The following is a 15,268-nucleotide window of genomic DNA, read 5'->3' on the forward strand; positions in this document are numbered from 1 at the left end:
TTGCACACGCCTGATTATTTGAATGTGAACGTCACGCGCATCACTATAAAACTAATCAATCTCATTCCCTAAACATCGATTTTGCTAAAATGTAAAAGAATCGATCCAAAATTGATTAAGTCGATTTTTGTTACCCAGCCCTAATTGTTAACACAGCTAGGAGGATCATTGGAGCACCACTCCCTTCCCTGCAGGACATTTACACCACCCGCCTCACCCGCAAAGCACTAATGATTGTCAAGGACACAATCCAACCTGCAAACGAACTGTTCAGCCTCCTGCCCTCTGGAAAGAGGTACAGGAGCCTCTGCTGCTGCACCACCACACTTGCAAGTAGCTTCATCCACCAAGCAGTCAGGATGCTGAATGCTCTTCTCACTCTCCCATCACTGACAGCGCCCCCACCCACTAGCACACCAGGAACCTAGGATTTTTTTTTTTTCTGTATATGTTCTATATTTCAGTCTCGCACTTTAATGTCTGTTTGTGGTATGTCTGTATATATATATATATATATATATATATATATATATATATATATATATATATTGTCTATGTCTTAAGTATGTCCATGTCTGTATGTTAAAGTATTCCGTAAACGTTTAAAAAAAAATCCACTGGACTTGGTTTCCAAGATTTGAAGACGTTTCGCTTCCCCTCCAGGAAGCTTTCTCAAATTAAATGTGATCACATTTAAATTGAGAAACTGGAATAATTATTATTATTATCATAAAAAAAAGATAGATAGATATAATTCTCAGAAGTTATAAAGAATTTGGGATAAATGGTAGAGAACTTAATTTCACAATAGAGTCAAGAATTAAAATGCATGATATCTACTAATTAGAAGTAAAATTAAAATTTTGCTTTACTAAAGAGAAAATGGTAAATCAATTTCTGAAATTATAAACTGACTGAACTAAGCATTTTTACACAATAATGGGATTATCAGAAACACAAGTAGAACAACTTCAATCTAGTTCAGGGGGAATTGTTCTGACCTGAAGGGGATCCTGTTCCACTCTTTCTCTCTTGACCGATGGGGAATCTCACTAGACAACACTTGGAATCAGCCTGGGACTCGACCCGCAGATGAGAGGATTCTGTTAGTCTCCCGAAAGCTGCAGGTGTTTTGAGCCTTGTGGGTCTTGGTGATAGATTCTCAGCTTAAAAAGATGAAGAACTTGCAGGTCTTAGTTTGCAGTCTTTCATGTAAATTTGGAAAATATATATATATTTTTTTGAGAACTTTGCACTAAAAGTGTCATGATCGGTTTAGAGATAAACCCACATGCAGAACACCACTGAGACTTGGTAAAAGGTTTAACAGTGTTTATTAAAGTTTCACACAAACAGGACAAGATTCAGGTTCTGGTCCGGGCAGGATTCTCTGGCGTCTGCAGAGACGGATAGTTGGTTAGCTGGGTATGCAGATAAGTTCAATGGGTTTTCAGATATTTCAGTGGATACCTTGAAGAGGTCCAGGTTTGCTCTGAGAGAGGGAACCGGTTGGGTCCAGAGACTGTTGGTTCAGCAGAGTGCTTAGGCAGCAGCAGCGTCTTACTTCTGACTTCCAGTGAACAGACCTTGGTTGAAGTGATTAGCTCTATCCCAAGAGCAGCAGGTGGATTCCAGAATGTAGTCTTCAGGTTTGGCTCTCTAGGGCAGACAGGCAGATTCAGGTTAAGCTCATCCAGAAATTCTCTCGAGAGACTGGTTTCCTAGGAGCGAGAAGACAGAGGCAATTAAAAGAAAGGTTTCTCTAGGAAGATAACTATTTAGTAAATTTAGAGGCTCAGGTTCGCTAACCAAACTTGGCTAACACTGCGGCGTCGAAGCAAGGTCTGGCAGCTGCTTATAAGGCCGGCCTCCTGATGAGCTGATGAGCGTCAGCTGTGCTGGAGGGCTCCAGCCCAGGAGGATCCACAGCGCACTCTGCTGGAGAAGGTGGAGAATCTCCAGATCCCAACAAAAAGTCAAGTGGATCTAGGAAAGTAGTCCACTGTGAAATGGATTATTAGACTGTGCTTTTTCTTGATTAAATCAGTGTAACACTGTTCTATTCTTTATGCTGAGATGTAGGAAAAGGAAGGAAGAGTGAAAAGAAGCTGTATTCTTCTATAGGTTAGATAAGGGAGAAACATAAACATGTCATTATTCTCACAGTCCTGTTTCTTGATGAACAGAAGACAGTGGTCTGAAATGTTTATCTGATTGAATTGTTGACCCTGATGTACTCATTGTTCGTGTGTGCGGAGTCTCCTTATAAGCAGGGAAGGGAGGCTATCATAGCAGAACCACACTCAGAGCTGTATTCAGCTGTTTTGCGTCGTTCTCCTCTGCAGAGTAAAATAAAACCTTTTCTTCCTGGCATATCCGCTCTCAGTGCTCATTTTTACTCCATACCACTCAAAGGTTCTGGCAGTTCTTGAAGGATCCTTCTTCCTCTTTCTGATGAAAGACCACAACTGTTCCTACAGTCATATGATGGGTAAAGAGCCAACCAGATCTTATTATTTAGATTAAATAAGCATCTATTTTCAGTTTCATGTGTGTTAGATATTGCAACACAAGGCAACATGTAAAATCACCATAAAGCAAAAACATTTTCACACACAGACAGTAGAAACCATTATGCTTATGTAGCTTATGTTGTTGTTTTATTTTTCGGAAGGCAGCTTTAAAACCGAAACTTTCACAGTCATTTCACACAATAATACATTTAAAGTGTTTATTTACAGTGAGTGTGATTATTATGGCTGATGTCGAAAAAAGTCATTTTAGTTAGAAATTTGTAAGATGCAAATGAATAAATATTTCAAGTATTTATTTACATCAAGTTTAATTTTTTTTGTTTACAGCCAAAGAAATTCTGTCACAATATGTGTAATTACTAAAATGGCTGTAAGGCTGCATCTCTGAAATTATTGTGGGAGAATACAAGCAAAAAAGTAACTACAAATCTTATTTAAAAATGTTCTCTGATGTTTTATGCAGAATTAAAACAGATTCCTTCAAAATCAAAATAAAACTTTCAGAAACAGGAATTATAATGAGTTAAAATGCAATGCAAAAGTCCATAGAAAACATATTTGGACATTTAGAAAAGCCTGGAGTACTGCAGAGAAGACCATATTTAATGACTGTAAGAAGCTGAAGCTGGTTGGAAAACAAAAAAACAAAAGAAAAACGAAAGTAACGGTTTTACAGTAGGACTAGATCTTACAAATATAATAAATGAAATTGTTTATACTTTCAGTGGGACATTAGATATTGTCATGCAGTTGCTGTTTTTGTCTCAAAAGATCAAATCTACAGTCAATGGACCTTAGGCTGCAGCTAAATTGGTAAAGTTAGTTGAATAAACAGTAAAATTAAAAGAAAAAAGAAACAGAGAAATCAATAACGTTAAAGTTGCACATTTATCATCTATTTTAAACAGCTTAACAAGTTTAAAAATAATGTTTTTAAAAAACATAAGCATGTATTATGATAAATATCTTCATATACATAGTTTGAACCTTTTAATATCACTTTTTTCTTCCCTGTCAACATTAAATTACTTTTCCTCTTTCAGGTCAGTACATCATCAAAAAGTTTTTGATTTTTACTGATCAAAAGCATCAAACAAAGCAGATTGGTTTTGGTTTTATTTTTCAGTTGGGTCATCATGAAGAAAAACAGATCCTAGCCCTATTTTATTTTACTACCTAAAAAAATATTTTCATTTACCACTTGCAATGCACTCACGAGTATGCGTACCCTCTTTTAGGAATCACTGTATAGTCTATGAGTATAATCTCAATAAATTGACTTGAAGTGGTTGATCTTAATATATACTTGTATTTTTCTCTTAAAATGGGGCTGAAATAGCAAAATTTCCAAAGTATTCAAAGAATTTGGGTGTTTAACGAACAGATATGATTTTGAAAACAAACACAGACCTTAAATGAGAAAAGTTTAGTCTGATATAACACCTCACAGTTAGAAAAAAGACAATGTCCTTCAAATCAGTGTTTCTAAATATGTGGTTTTATGTGTACTTATATGTAAAGTGGTGGATCTTCAGATGCTCTATGTCTGTTGGTGATAATGATGTAAAAATATAAAGAAGATGATCAGGGGGAGCAATAGGATGATGTTGATCTCTTTGCTCCTCGGTATTCAAGCTCCTCCTCATCTGTTCAGAAAACACCAACATGTATTAATCAGCACTCAAACAAATACTGTTAATATTAACAATATTAGTCTTATATGAGCTAAGGCATAGCTTTCATTAAAACTATTCAAGTTCTAATTAAAGAGGATAATGAAAAGATCTGGTCAATTTTTATCAACAATAAATCATCACAACTGAGGGGATGTTCAAGGGAAAGCACTCTAGAATAAAATGCCTATTTCTTTTTTAAATTGGTGTTCAGGCATGTTTCGTGGTGAGTGACCTTGCATAAACTTTTTACTGTACATGTTGAAATTTGGCGCTTCGCTCTATAATTTCTCTGCAATGTGTATTATCTCAAAGCAAAGTAAACCCTTAGTTAAAATATGATTCCTAGGTAATGTTCTTCTACTGTAATAAAAAATGGCAAACATGAGGATGAAAATAAAACAGGCTAACTGGATGAAGGATTATATCTATATTCATATCTATATCTATAGTCATTGTTAAAATTTAATTAAAAAGGGGTTGAATTCAGCATGATCAGGACAAAAAGGTGGGCCAAACAGTAAGCCTTGGGGTACTCCATGATTCTGATTTCAGATATTTACATGTAACAGTCAATAATTATGAGTTATAAGTCATTAAAATAAGTTTAGTCACCAAGTTTTCCTTTTGTTTGGGGATTTTTCAGCTTTAAAATGAATGAACTAAAACAGAGGAATAAACATTTTACCATTCTCCCGGAGCTTCTTTTTCTTTTTACATATGACACAGCAGCACACAATGATGATGATCAACACTAGAAGAAAACCTTAAAAAGATCAGAGAAAAAAAAAAATTGAGGTGCAGAAATAAAAAGCCTTTTAAGTTGACTTCTATCTTTTTTTTTTTTTCTTTAGTAAGTTTCAGTGTAATAGCAAACATACTGTACCTCCTCCACCAGCAATAAAAATCCAGGTGCTGATTCCAAATAACTCATCTGGAATGCCTGGAAGAACTAATAAAAAATAGAACTCAGAAAAATAACTTTAAAACAAAGAATAATCAACCCAAACTTTTATTTTCTAATGATATGATGGCCGTAATAACTAGTATAGATACTTACTATTGTAAACACAGTTATGACTCAAAGAGAAACTCTTTTCAGAGCTGCCATCATTATAAACTTCACAGGAGAAGTTCATGTTTTTACTTTCTGAAATTGTTCTTATCAATGAGATTTTTATTTCATTGTGGATCACTTTCCCATTCTGGAACCACTTGTACTGTGCATCATCAGCCTGCTGTGGGGGGAAATATAAAAAGCTGTTAAAAAAGCATATATAGAGGAAAATATTTCAGCATAATTTGATTTTGGAAATATGAGAAAATAGGAACCAAATAACCTTGAAGAAAGAAAAAAACGGTTTTAAAATGACATAAAAAAAACATACATGAAAACTCACTTTGTATTGATAATCATTATTAAACATTATTCTAAAAGGATAATTACACTACAGAGCCTTCCTGACAATTTTAGGCCTGCTTCGGGTTTATGAAACCAGCTAAAGTTTCTAAGGGGACCTTTGAAGGCCCCAAAGTGTCATGATTTATTGCAAAGTTACTGTTTTTTTTACGTTCAGCTCTGCTCCTGGCAGCATTGTCCCTAATTCTTCCCACCTATACAGCTCCATCGTTTCTCATCAGTACTCATGCTTACCCTGCCTATTTATCTCAAACCAGTTACTGATGCTAAATTATTTGAAAGCCTCACAATAAATAGATGTCAAGCTTTGCTTCCACGGCTGATTGTCTGATCATAACCTTTCTTTTGCCTCAATTGTCCACGTGTTTGCCTTTCCCTCATCAGACTACTCTGAGCTTATCTCTTGTTATCTCTTGCCCTTTCTGCCTAAAAGCGAGTTTTGTTTTTACCAAATTTGTTAATTTTTTTGTGTCTGGTTGAATATTGGTTCCTCAGTCTAGAACGTTACACAAAGCAGCCTTTCTTTAAGAAAAAAACATGTTCTCACCTGAGCAGCATTGCAGGTAAAGATGACCTCTGAGCTCTTACAAGTTGTATTTATTTCAGGCTTCCTCACAGGTTCTAAGTGGGTTTGATTAGATGAGAAACATTAGAAAAATTACTGTAGAACTAACTGAGCTGCTGGCTCTCTTTAGTAACAGGATGGCACATATACTTAAATCCAATTTATTGAATAATCAAAATTTTTTTAAATAGTTTTTACTGTTTTAACTATTATTGTAACACTTACCAAAGCACATATTCACCACAGGATCACTTCTTTCAGAGCTTATCTTGTTGTAAACTTCACAGGAAAACTGGACTTTTTTCATTTCCACAGTCTTTCTTTTTAGGTTGATTCCTGTTTCGTTAATCTGATTCCCATTCTGGAACCATTTGTATTGTGCATCATCTGGTTTCTAATGAAAATGATAAAATATTACCAAGTTTAAGTAGAGGCAGGATCCAAATAGATTGCTTTTACCTTACAAACATGAAATGCAATAAAGGCTAAAAGTATTTGTACCCCTCATCAGACAAATATTTATTCAGACAAAGAAAATTTGTAAATTAAAAAAAAATCTAATTTCAACAGATGATTTTGTTAAAAAACATAAATGCTTATCTAAACCAATACGGCCAATGTGGAGCTATAACTGCCTATTATATAAAACCATCATTTAACTGTGATTACTTACATTTTTGGGATAGTTTAGATAAATAAAAACACAAACCCAGAATCTGATAGCTGTTATTCCAGTAGGATCAATGAAGTACTAAAAAAGAACCTATTTGACTACCCGAAATAAGTTGTTTTAAAAAAGGAATACAAAACCCAGAACTGAAGGCATTTTAATAACAGACGATAAATTAACTCACATATATCAGAAAGGGGAACCAGAGTAAAGGTAATTATCCACAAAGAGAAAAAAAAAAAAACATAAAACAGCAGTGACCCTTCCTTGGAGCAGCCAGCCTACTGACACTAGCAAATCAATGACTCTGAAGGGCCCAGAAAGGCACTGGAAGCTCTTCATGTTAGGAATCCAGTTGTGTGGGTCATGTTTTGTGTTTTTCTCTCCCTCCACCACCAGGTGGTGTCCTGTCCTCGTTGATCCTCCCAGACACCTGCGGCTGGTTGGCTCATCACTAAGGACTATTTGAGCGATGGACTGTCACTACCTCGACGCCAGAGTGTTTGCCAGTTTTGGGTACTCTAGCCAAGCTTAGATTAGCTGAGTCTGAGTCTTTGTTTCACTGAGCCTAACGTAGTTGTTTTTATCTTTGCCTTTCGGCAGGAAGCCATCCTGCAAGCTGGATGTTTGGCCTTCTTCCCCTGGAGGGATTGTTTGAGTCTCACACTGAGCAGGGGATTAACCTCCACACGTTCCGTTCAAGTTCTCCCAGAATTCCAAGTGACAGTCTGCTCCATTGATCCTCAGGATCCAACCAACTCAAAATCTGTCCGCCCTCCAATGAGCCCCTTACCTCTGGATAAACCCACATCGACTGGATTCTGGGAATAAAGTTTTCTCCGCTAACGTTGGTCCTGTTTTTCTCTGTTTGTCCAAGCCATCGTTCAAAGTTCCCACTGACCTTGAACTAACCTCTGATATTCCTTTCACTTCCAGTTCTGGTTCACCAGTACACTGAGTTTCCTGAATCCAACCCCCATTGATCTCCTCAATAAACCTGTTAAACTTTTACCCTGGTTCTCTGAGTTGTTTACTGCATGTGGGTCAGATCTCTTAGGAACATCATGACACTTCATGCTTCTAAATTAATTCTCAATAGCATTTGAGACCAAAATCACAACTAAAATAATGCAATAAAGAAACCTAAAAGCCCATCCAAAATTTGCCAAAACACATATTGATGATTCCCAAGAAAAGGAGCAACAGTCTAATATTGGGTGGTAGAGCAGTTGTCCTGAGCTGCTTAAGGGATGTATCAATAGTCAATATAAGTGATATAAACATAAATTATCCTCTAGAAAATCCTGCAGAACAATGCTGGGCTATTCTTTCATGAGCTTAGGTTTGGGTTTTGCACATCAACAACGATCTAAATCACACTAATCCACCTCTGCATGGCTCAAAAAAGAGGTTTTAGAGTGGTCTAGTCAAAGTCTGGACTAAAGCCCAGTCAATACTGTAGGATGACATTCAACAACCAGTTTATACACATCTAATATGTCCAAATGAAACAAATTCTGCAAAAGTAAAAAAAAGATTAATATGTTAAAGATCGAAATAATCAGCTATTTGGGTGCAATTAGTTTCCCTTTAAAGGGCCAGGTGATTGCAATAACTTTTTTCCCTTCATAAATAAAATCCTTTCTTGGAATCTACTTCTTCTATTTGTTTGCTAAGGATGAAAAATAATAATAAAAATCAAAGCTCATATTAAAACAGCAATAGAAAAAAACTATGACGGGGTAAATACTTGTTCACGTTTTTGCATAAAAAAAAAAAAAAAAAGAGTAAAATTTTCCATAAATATAATTTGAGACTTTGTAAAATTTTTAGAAACTCTCTAACATCTCTTAACCTATGTGAGGTCGCCCCTTAGCGATCAGTTTTGTTCTGTAATGCTTAAAAAATATGATTGATTAATTAATTAAAAATGAAATTGAAAAAATAATTAAATGTGAGCTCACCTGTATGTTTTGAGGAATGCAGGTAAAGGTGACATCTGAGTCCTTGCAGGTCACATTTATTGAAGGCTTCTTCACACGGTCTGAGTTGGTTGGATTAAATTAAAAAGATTATGTGCTAAAGCAAGTCATATCGTGATAAACAGCATAGAGAGTTGCTAAGGCATCAGTCGTTTACAGGAATCACAGCTTTAGGAACTCATTAGAGCTTTACATTGTTCAGAGATCATTAAAAATAAAAGTCAGAGATTATCATTGACTGAATAAGTGACCAGTTTATACCCACCCAGCACGCATAACTTGATGCTCTTTTTGGCCTGTATTTTTCCTCTTTGATCATGAACCTCAGTGGTATAAACTCCTGAATCATTCTTCTTCAGATTTATCAGTTTAAGGGACCCATCTGCATTAATATCACCTTTTTCCACAAGAATAAGGGCTTTGTTTCTTCTATGAATTATTAATGTTTCTTCAAACTTCCACCTCAGAGTATCACCAGATTTTACTGTGTAATCCACAGGAACAATGATGTCTTCGCCTGTTGCAGCATACTGGTCACAACCTTAAAAAAAAAAAAAAAAACTTTTTAAAACTTCATTAGATAAAACGCATAAATACAGTAACTTTATGTGACACAAGCAGAGTTAACAAATTTCTATCAATGTGACCAATTATGGAGAATAAAAAAAAAATAAAATCAAGAAACCTTTAATGGTATAGTGGAGGATACTCTTGCATGCATTTAAACCTGGGTACAGGTTTGTGCATGTGTACTTTTTTTAAGTGGAGAGGGTAGGTCTTTTCAAAAATATGTGAAAATCCTTCAATATACCTTTAAGATGCAGAAAAAAAAAAAACTCTAATGACTTTAATATCTTTATGAATTATTGTCAGATTCAACTTGAACTTTCAGTCCTCTTTAATTTAAACCAGACATCATTATTAGGAAGTCTACTTGTTTAAATTGTATTGACATTTTCTTCACAACATTTACTTTAAGAAAAGCGAAGCAGGACCAGTACCTTTTCTTTCATGCAAAACATTCAGACATGGCTAAAATCTTGTAAAGCTTTAACAGTCGTCTGTCAAAATCTAAAGGAACCAAAATCTGTTTGATTCAGCTACTAACAAAAACTATATGGCTGCATCATGCTCTGGGGTTCACTGTGTTTTAATGGGCCTTGGATTTCTGTCAAGATGAAAAATACAATCTGTTCTAAACACCAGTAATTACTGACCTTAAACATTTAGCTTTCAGCTAGAAAGATGCTGAAGATAAGAGACATCTTGAGATCATCATAAGAACTTCTTCAGCAGAGGAAATGTTCAAATTCTTCGGGCCAGAGTTCAAAACTACATATTTGTGGTTAACTGAATGCGGGTGTAGACAAGAGAAGTCATCACAATCTGAGAGATCTGAGGAACTTCTACGAATCATATCAACTTTAGGGTATGCAGCAAAGTTATTTCACTTTGAATTCCTATTTTCCTGTTAACTGATCAATGCAATTCTATGCAACATTTTGTGCACAAGCATTGAAATAAATGTCGGAAAGAGATCAAATAAATCCAGATAATCGAATGTATTTATACCTTAAATACCTGGAAATGGAACAGCAGTGCATGGAGAGAAATATGAATAAGAATCTGTTATATTTGAATTTAACTTACAACTAAAAGATATGTACAAAACCAACAAAATTAAGACACTGAAAATAAATATATATAATGGAGACTCTTGACCTCAAACATCTGTTTGTGGTGCAACAATTTCCCCAAACAGTACATCCGCTCTCAAGAAATACGTTATTGAAAACGGCATTATTTTACCATTTAATTAAAGGGTTTAAATCTAATTTACTGAGCGATATAACTGGCCGTTTTTAATTATTTTCTATCTAAAATGTTATCCAAGCAATTAAACAATCCAACCATGATTTAGAATGGTTTACTGAAGTCAAATGGAAAACATGAACACCTACACAACTGCGTTTTACACTCAAAATGGAAAAAGAAAAGTGCAACTGAGCAAAGACCTGCAGCTGAAAACAGAAGGTCAGAGAAATAAAGTCAAACTTAACAGATCTGCTCTTTTAAGCTCCCCTAGAATCCATTAGAATGAGGTATTTCATACCTTGGGTTGCGACGGCGAAGCAGCAGAGCAGAAACACAGAGAATGGAGCCATCTTCTTCACTGTCTCCATCACTTTGAGATAACTTTCCAACATCAAGGTTATTTCCTGTTTTGACTCGTATGTGGGCTGCCTTTCTGTCACTGCACACTTCCTCTGTTTTTTTACCTTTAAGGAGAGCATAGTCACAATAGTTACATAGTTACATAATCACAATAGTTACTGCAAGAACCTTAAGGCATTAAGAAGAACTGTTAAGACCTTAAAGTGATGCGATTCTTTACATTCTATCATATGGAGTTAAAGTGTCTCTTGGCACAAAGGTTAACATATAAACAGCATTTTTAATTACTACCTCTCATAGTTGAGATAAAATTAAATTCTAATATTTCTATAAAGATTCTGCAAAGTACGCACGGATAGAACATGAACGTTATTTAGATTAAAAAACAACTTTACTCACCTTATATCTCAATCAACCGTAGTTCTTGCAGACGTGAAGCTCAATAAACCCCTAACTTGATAAAACTGTGCAAAGAGGTTGGTTTCTGACTCTTGACGCTCTGTCCCACCGTCAGCAAGATGGGGGATGTTTGCAGCCTTGCAAGCAGTAACTACAATCGATCCGCTTGTGGTTTCACAGCTCAAACCAGACCAACAGCTGTATTTTATCAGATTCCTTTTAAAAATACAGAGCACTGAAAAGTATTCATCTCATTATATTTAGATATAAACCAACATAATGATATTAAATATTATCAAATGTAGGGAAGGTGATGCATGATTTTAACCTTGTTACTAGTATTTAGCCCTATTTACTCTAAATAAACCACAACCCAACTGTTACCTTTAAGAGTGAAGTAAGATACAGTTGATCTGGGATTGTTAACATAAGGCAACCAACAGCAGGAGTGGTTGATTCATTTATTCATCGCTAGATAGTAATTATTAGTTTTTGTATTCTTTGTTTTCCTGCATGCACATATACGTTTTTTCTCCTTTACTTTTAGTGCATTCTTTTTATTTCTTTGTCTTTGTTTTTGTTTCCCCCTCCACTGCAGTTAGTTTTTATTCTCTTTTTTAGTTTCACATGTCTTTCCTAGTCTTCTCCTTGTGGTTTTTGATGATGTGTTTCCTGGTTTACCTGGTTTTTGTTTGATCATTACCCAATAAAAGGTTACCTCTTAGTTTCTCTTTGCTTCTTCTGTATTTTAAACCATGGCTTTTGATTTAGATCATGGAGAATAACACCATATAGTGTAATTTCACCAAAAATATATTAAAGTTCTCCAACAAACAAGTCCTATATCTATCGAATTAAGTAACAATTAGTTCAGGATTATTCCAAATTCATCCAGTTAATCCCATTCATTTTGGTATTTATTCAGATCCAATTATATGCAGTCCAGCACATAAAAATGACCCATATTTTGAAAACATTATGTCACCAAGATTACTTAAATTTGATATCTGAGCTTCAAATGTGACCTTATCATAATTTTTCCAGAGTTTTCTGAAAGTTCACTTGTGATTGGCTGTTGAATTCCTAATAATGGCTTATGTCCTGGAAACTTCTGTTGCAAAAAAGGCTGCTCTAATTTGTCCAAGGCTGCTCTAATTTGTTTGTTTATGATTCATTCATAGATGTATTTACTGGTATGCTTTACTTCATTGCCCTGCAACAGAACCAAAGTCTGGTATACTGTAGTGGAGGATGTTTTTTCTTCAGGGTGGATCATCTAAATAAGTGGTCCTCCTAATTGTCAATCATTCTGGTCATATGTTTACATAAGGCCGTCCTACGTGCTCGTCCCCATTTGCTCTTATCGGTGTTGCACCTGACATAGTGGAAAAATTGCAAATCTTCTTTTAATAAAGTAAGCTTGTCTGAGCGACGCAAACAGAGCGTGCACGAGGAGAAATGGGTTCTTGCATGCTCTCGCATGAGTTAAATAGGGGATCCCTATCAGAAGCGTGTGCATTTTCTTTTTTAAGTGGAGAGGGCTGGTCTTTTCAAAAATTTGCCAAAATCCTTCACTATACCTTAAAGATTAAGGTTGAACTGATGTTTGGAAAAACTCCGTTCAATTCATGGTTCCATCAAATGCAGCGAATAGTGTGGTTTCTGAAACAGGAAGAAAGCTCTAGACCATTACTCCACAGTCTTCATGTTTGACTCTTATGATGTTAACATCCTAAATTACTGAGTCAGTTTTACACCAAAAGACCAAGTATCCCCCCCCCCCTTCAAAAGTGTACAGCTTTGTCTTTATCAGCCCACAGAACTGTCTCCCAAAAGCTTTGGAGAATATAAAGATTTTTCTTTTTTTTTTTTTCCAAATATAAGATGACTCTTTATGTCTTATTTGAGTCAGTAGCAGTTCTAGCCTTGGAATTATACCTTGGATGCCATTTCTGCTCAGTTTTTTCAAATTTTCTATTTAAAAAAGCAAAGTCAGAGCCTTGTGATCATAACGGCTATTTAAATTCCGTTAACAAATAACTGTAAATACAGAAAACATTCAATCAAGGAAGAAGGTGCCCCATTTCCTGAAAGATAATTCTAAGAACACTGAATCATTGCTATTAGTTTGAATGCTTAGCAGCATAAGCTATACAAAAAACACATCTGATATGAGAGTCGGGTGAAATAAATGTGTTTTTTTTTAATCTGCTGATTTTAAACATCGAGGTTCAGATGGTTATACATCATTTTAGCTTTAAGAAAAGGGTTTGACTTTTTCTGATTTTTGTTTAATGGAAAGTTCTGATAAAAGCATAAAACCAAAATCCTGTAGAACATCCTGTTTATGATGATCAATATGGGATCAGTGCTAAGCTGACTAATTGTAAAACATGGTTTTATGTTAAGAGTGACAATTGTTTTTAAGGGAAACATTTGATGTTTTTTAAGAGGAACTGTAAATAACATTTAGCTTTAAATGCAATCTTGCACAAAAGGCTCTGATAATGCTTTTTTTTTTATTCAATACATTTTAATTTTGCTCCAACAGAAAACATTGAGAATATACTAAAAAATATATTGATTTCTTCTACATGAATGCCATTTTTTAAAAGAAGTTTACTGTTTATTATAATTTAAACATTCTTTATTTAAAACATCAAAACCGTTTGAGCCTTTTCCCTCAGGGTGGCGCTGTTACAGCACCTGAGAATATGGTTACACTATTCAAAAACTAACTTATGTTCTTCAGTTTAGAATAAAGTGTTTGCTCTATTGTGATAAAGGTATGTGGCAGCTTGAAACAAAAATGCACTACTGGCATTTGTGAGAGATCTGCTGCTTCCGTTTCACTCCAAGGCCTGTTTCATTGTGGTGAAAAGGTGTGAAAGCACTTTTTTCAGTTTCTTCATCTGAATTGGATGCCTTATTGTAAAGACTTCAACATATAAGTCTTTTAATAGCCACGGAAATTGCTGTGCTTTCCATCCCCATAGAGCCGTGTTTTGCAGAAGCGGTGCATTTCTTTTATTTCCTCTGATTACTTTGCAGGTTTTATGCAAAATACTTTTTAGCAACAATGTAAACCTACTTCCCTCAACAGCTTTATTATCTAGAAGCCTAAACGCCTGTTCATATCTATATAAAATTATATACGTTATAAAAGTAAAAAAGGTTTAGGATTTCCTTCCTTTTACATCAGAATATTATCAAACTGTGGCAATGAAAGATTTACTTATAAACGTATAATTTCTTTCCACTTTACAATTAGATTTCTTTAAGTTGGGCTGTGATATAAAACCTACATGAAATGCTTGGCTGCCATGTGACATGATGTCAAACTTGAGGGGAATAAATACTTTAGAAAACAACTCTATTTCAGAATAAGAGCCACACACTACATTAATAACAAGCTCTAGTGGATGACAATCGAAATGAAACCTTCGAGTTGGATATCGCTGCATAAGCACTTCAGTGACCCTATCTATGATGCACAGACAATAAGGTAAAGTGTACAGTACTGTCGATTGTAGCTTAGTAAAAGGAACAAGCAGGAAGTCGATGAGAAACAAACCAAATTTGTGGTGGGCTTGCACATGGCTGACATGTCAAATGAGTTCCTGTGGCCACAGATGACCCATTTCTACTAAATGGGCCTTTATAAATAGATCAGATATTTTTTCCACTGCTCCAGTCCAACTTGTCCAAACATAAGTCAAAAACACCCCACAGATGATTTCGACACTATCATCCAATCATTCTGCTCTGTATTGCCATTAACAGCCAATCAGAACCCTTTAAAAGCAATGAATCAAATAACTGTGCTCTGAATAACAGCAATAAATTAGAC

At 35.2% G+C, this 15,268-nt stretch overlaps 1 protein-coding gene and 1 long non-coding RNA gene across 2 annotated transcripts; both read right to left on the reverse strand.

Annotated features, from left to right (window-relative positions):
• Positions 1–3,668: 3,668 nt before the first annotated feature.
• Positions 3,669–9,230, reverse strand: LOC119792292 (T-cell surface antigen CD2-like). The gene is made up of 8 exons (XM_038298877.1): positions 9,110–9,230; positions 8,827–8,906; positions 6,418–6,586; positions 6,175–6,248; positions 5,268–5,445; positions 5,094–5,159; positions 4,896–4,973; positions 3,669–4,180 (listed from the first exon to the last, which is right to left on the reverse strand). The coding sequence occupies exons 3-8, from the start codon at positions 6,497–6,499 to the stop codon at positions 4,119–4,121; spliced, it is 540 nt and encodes a 179-aa protein (XP_038154805.1). The 5' UTR covers positions 6,500–6,586; positions 8,827–8,906; positions 9,110–9,230; the 3' UTR covers positions 3,669–4,118.
• Positions 9,231–9,319: 89 nt separating this feature from the next.
• On the reverse strand, positions 9,320–11,528 carry LOC119792293. Its single transcript, XR_005281972.1, has 3 exons — positions 11,419–11,528; positions 10,958–11,123; positions 9,320–9,385 (listed from the first exon to the last, which is right to left on the reverse strand). It is a non-coding gene; the product is annotated as an uncharacterized LOC119792293 (long non-coding RNA).
• Between the last annotated feature and the right edge of the window lie 3,740 nt (positions 11,529–15,268).

Source organism: Cyprinodon tularosa, unplaced genomic scaffold (genome assembly GCF_016077235.1).
Source record: "Cyprinodon tularosa strain WSP-4 unplaced genomic scaffold, ASM1607723v1 ctg417, whole genome shotgun sequence".
In the NCBI taxonomy this organism is placed as follows: Eukaryota; Metazoa; Chordata; class Actinopteri; order Cyprinodontiformes; family Cyprinodontidae; genus Cyprinodon; species Cyprinodon tularosa.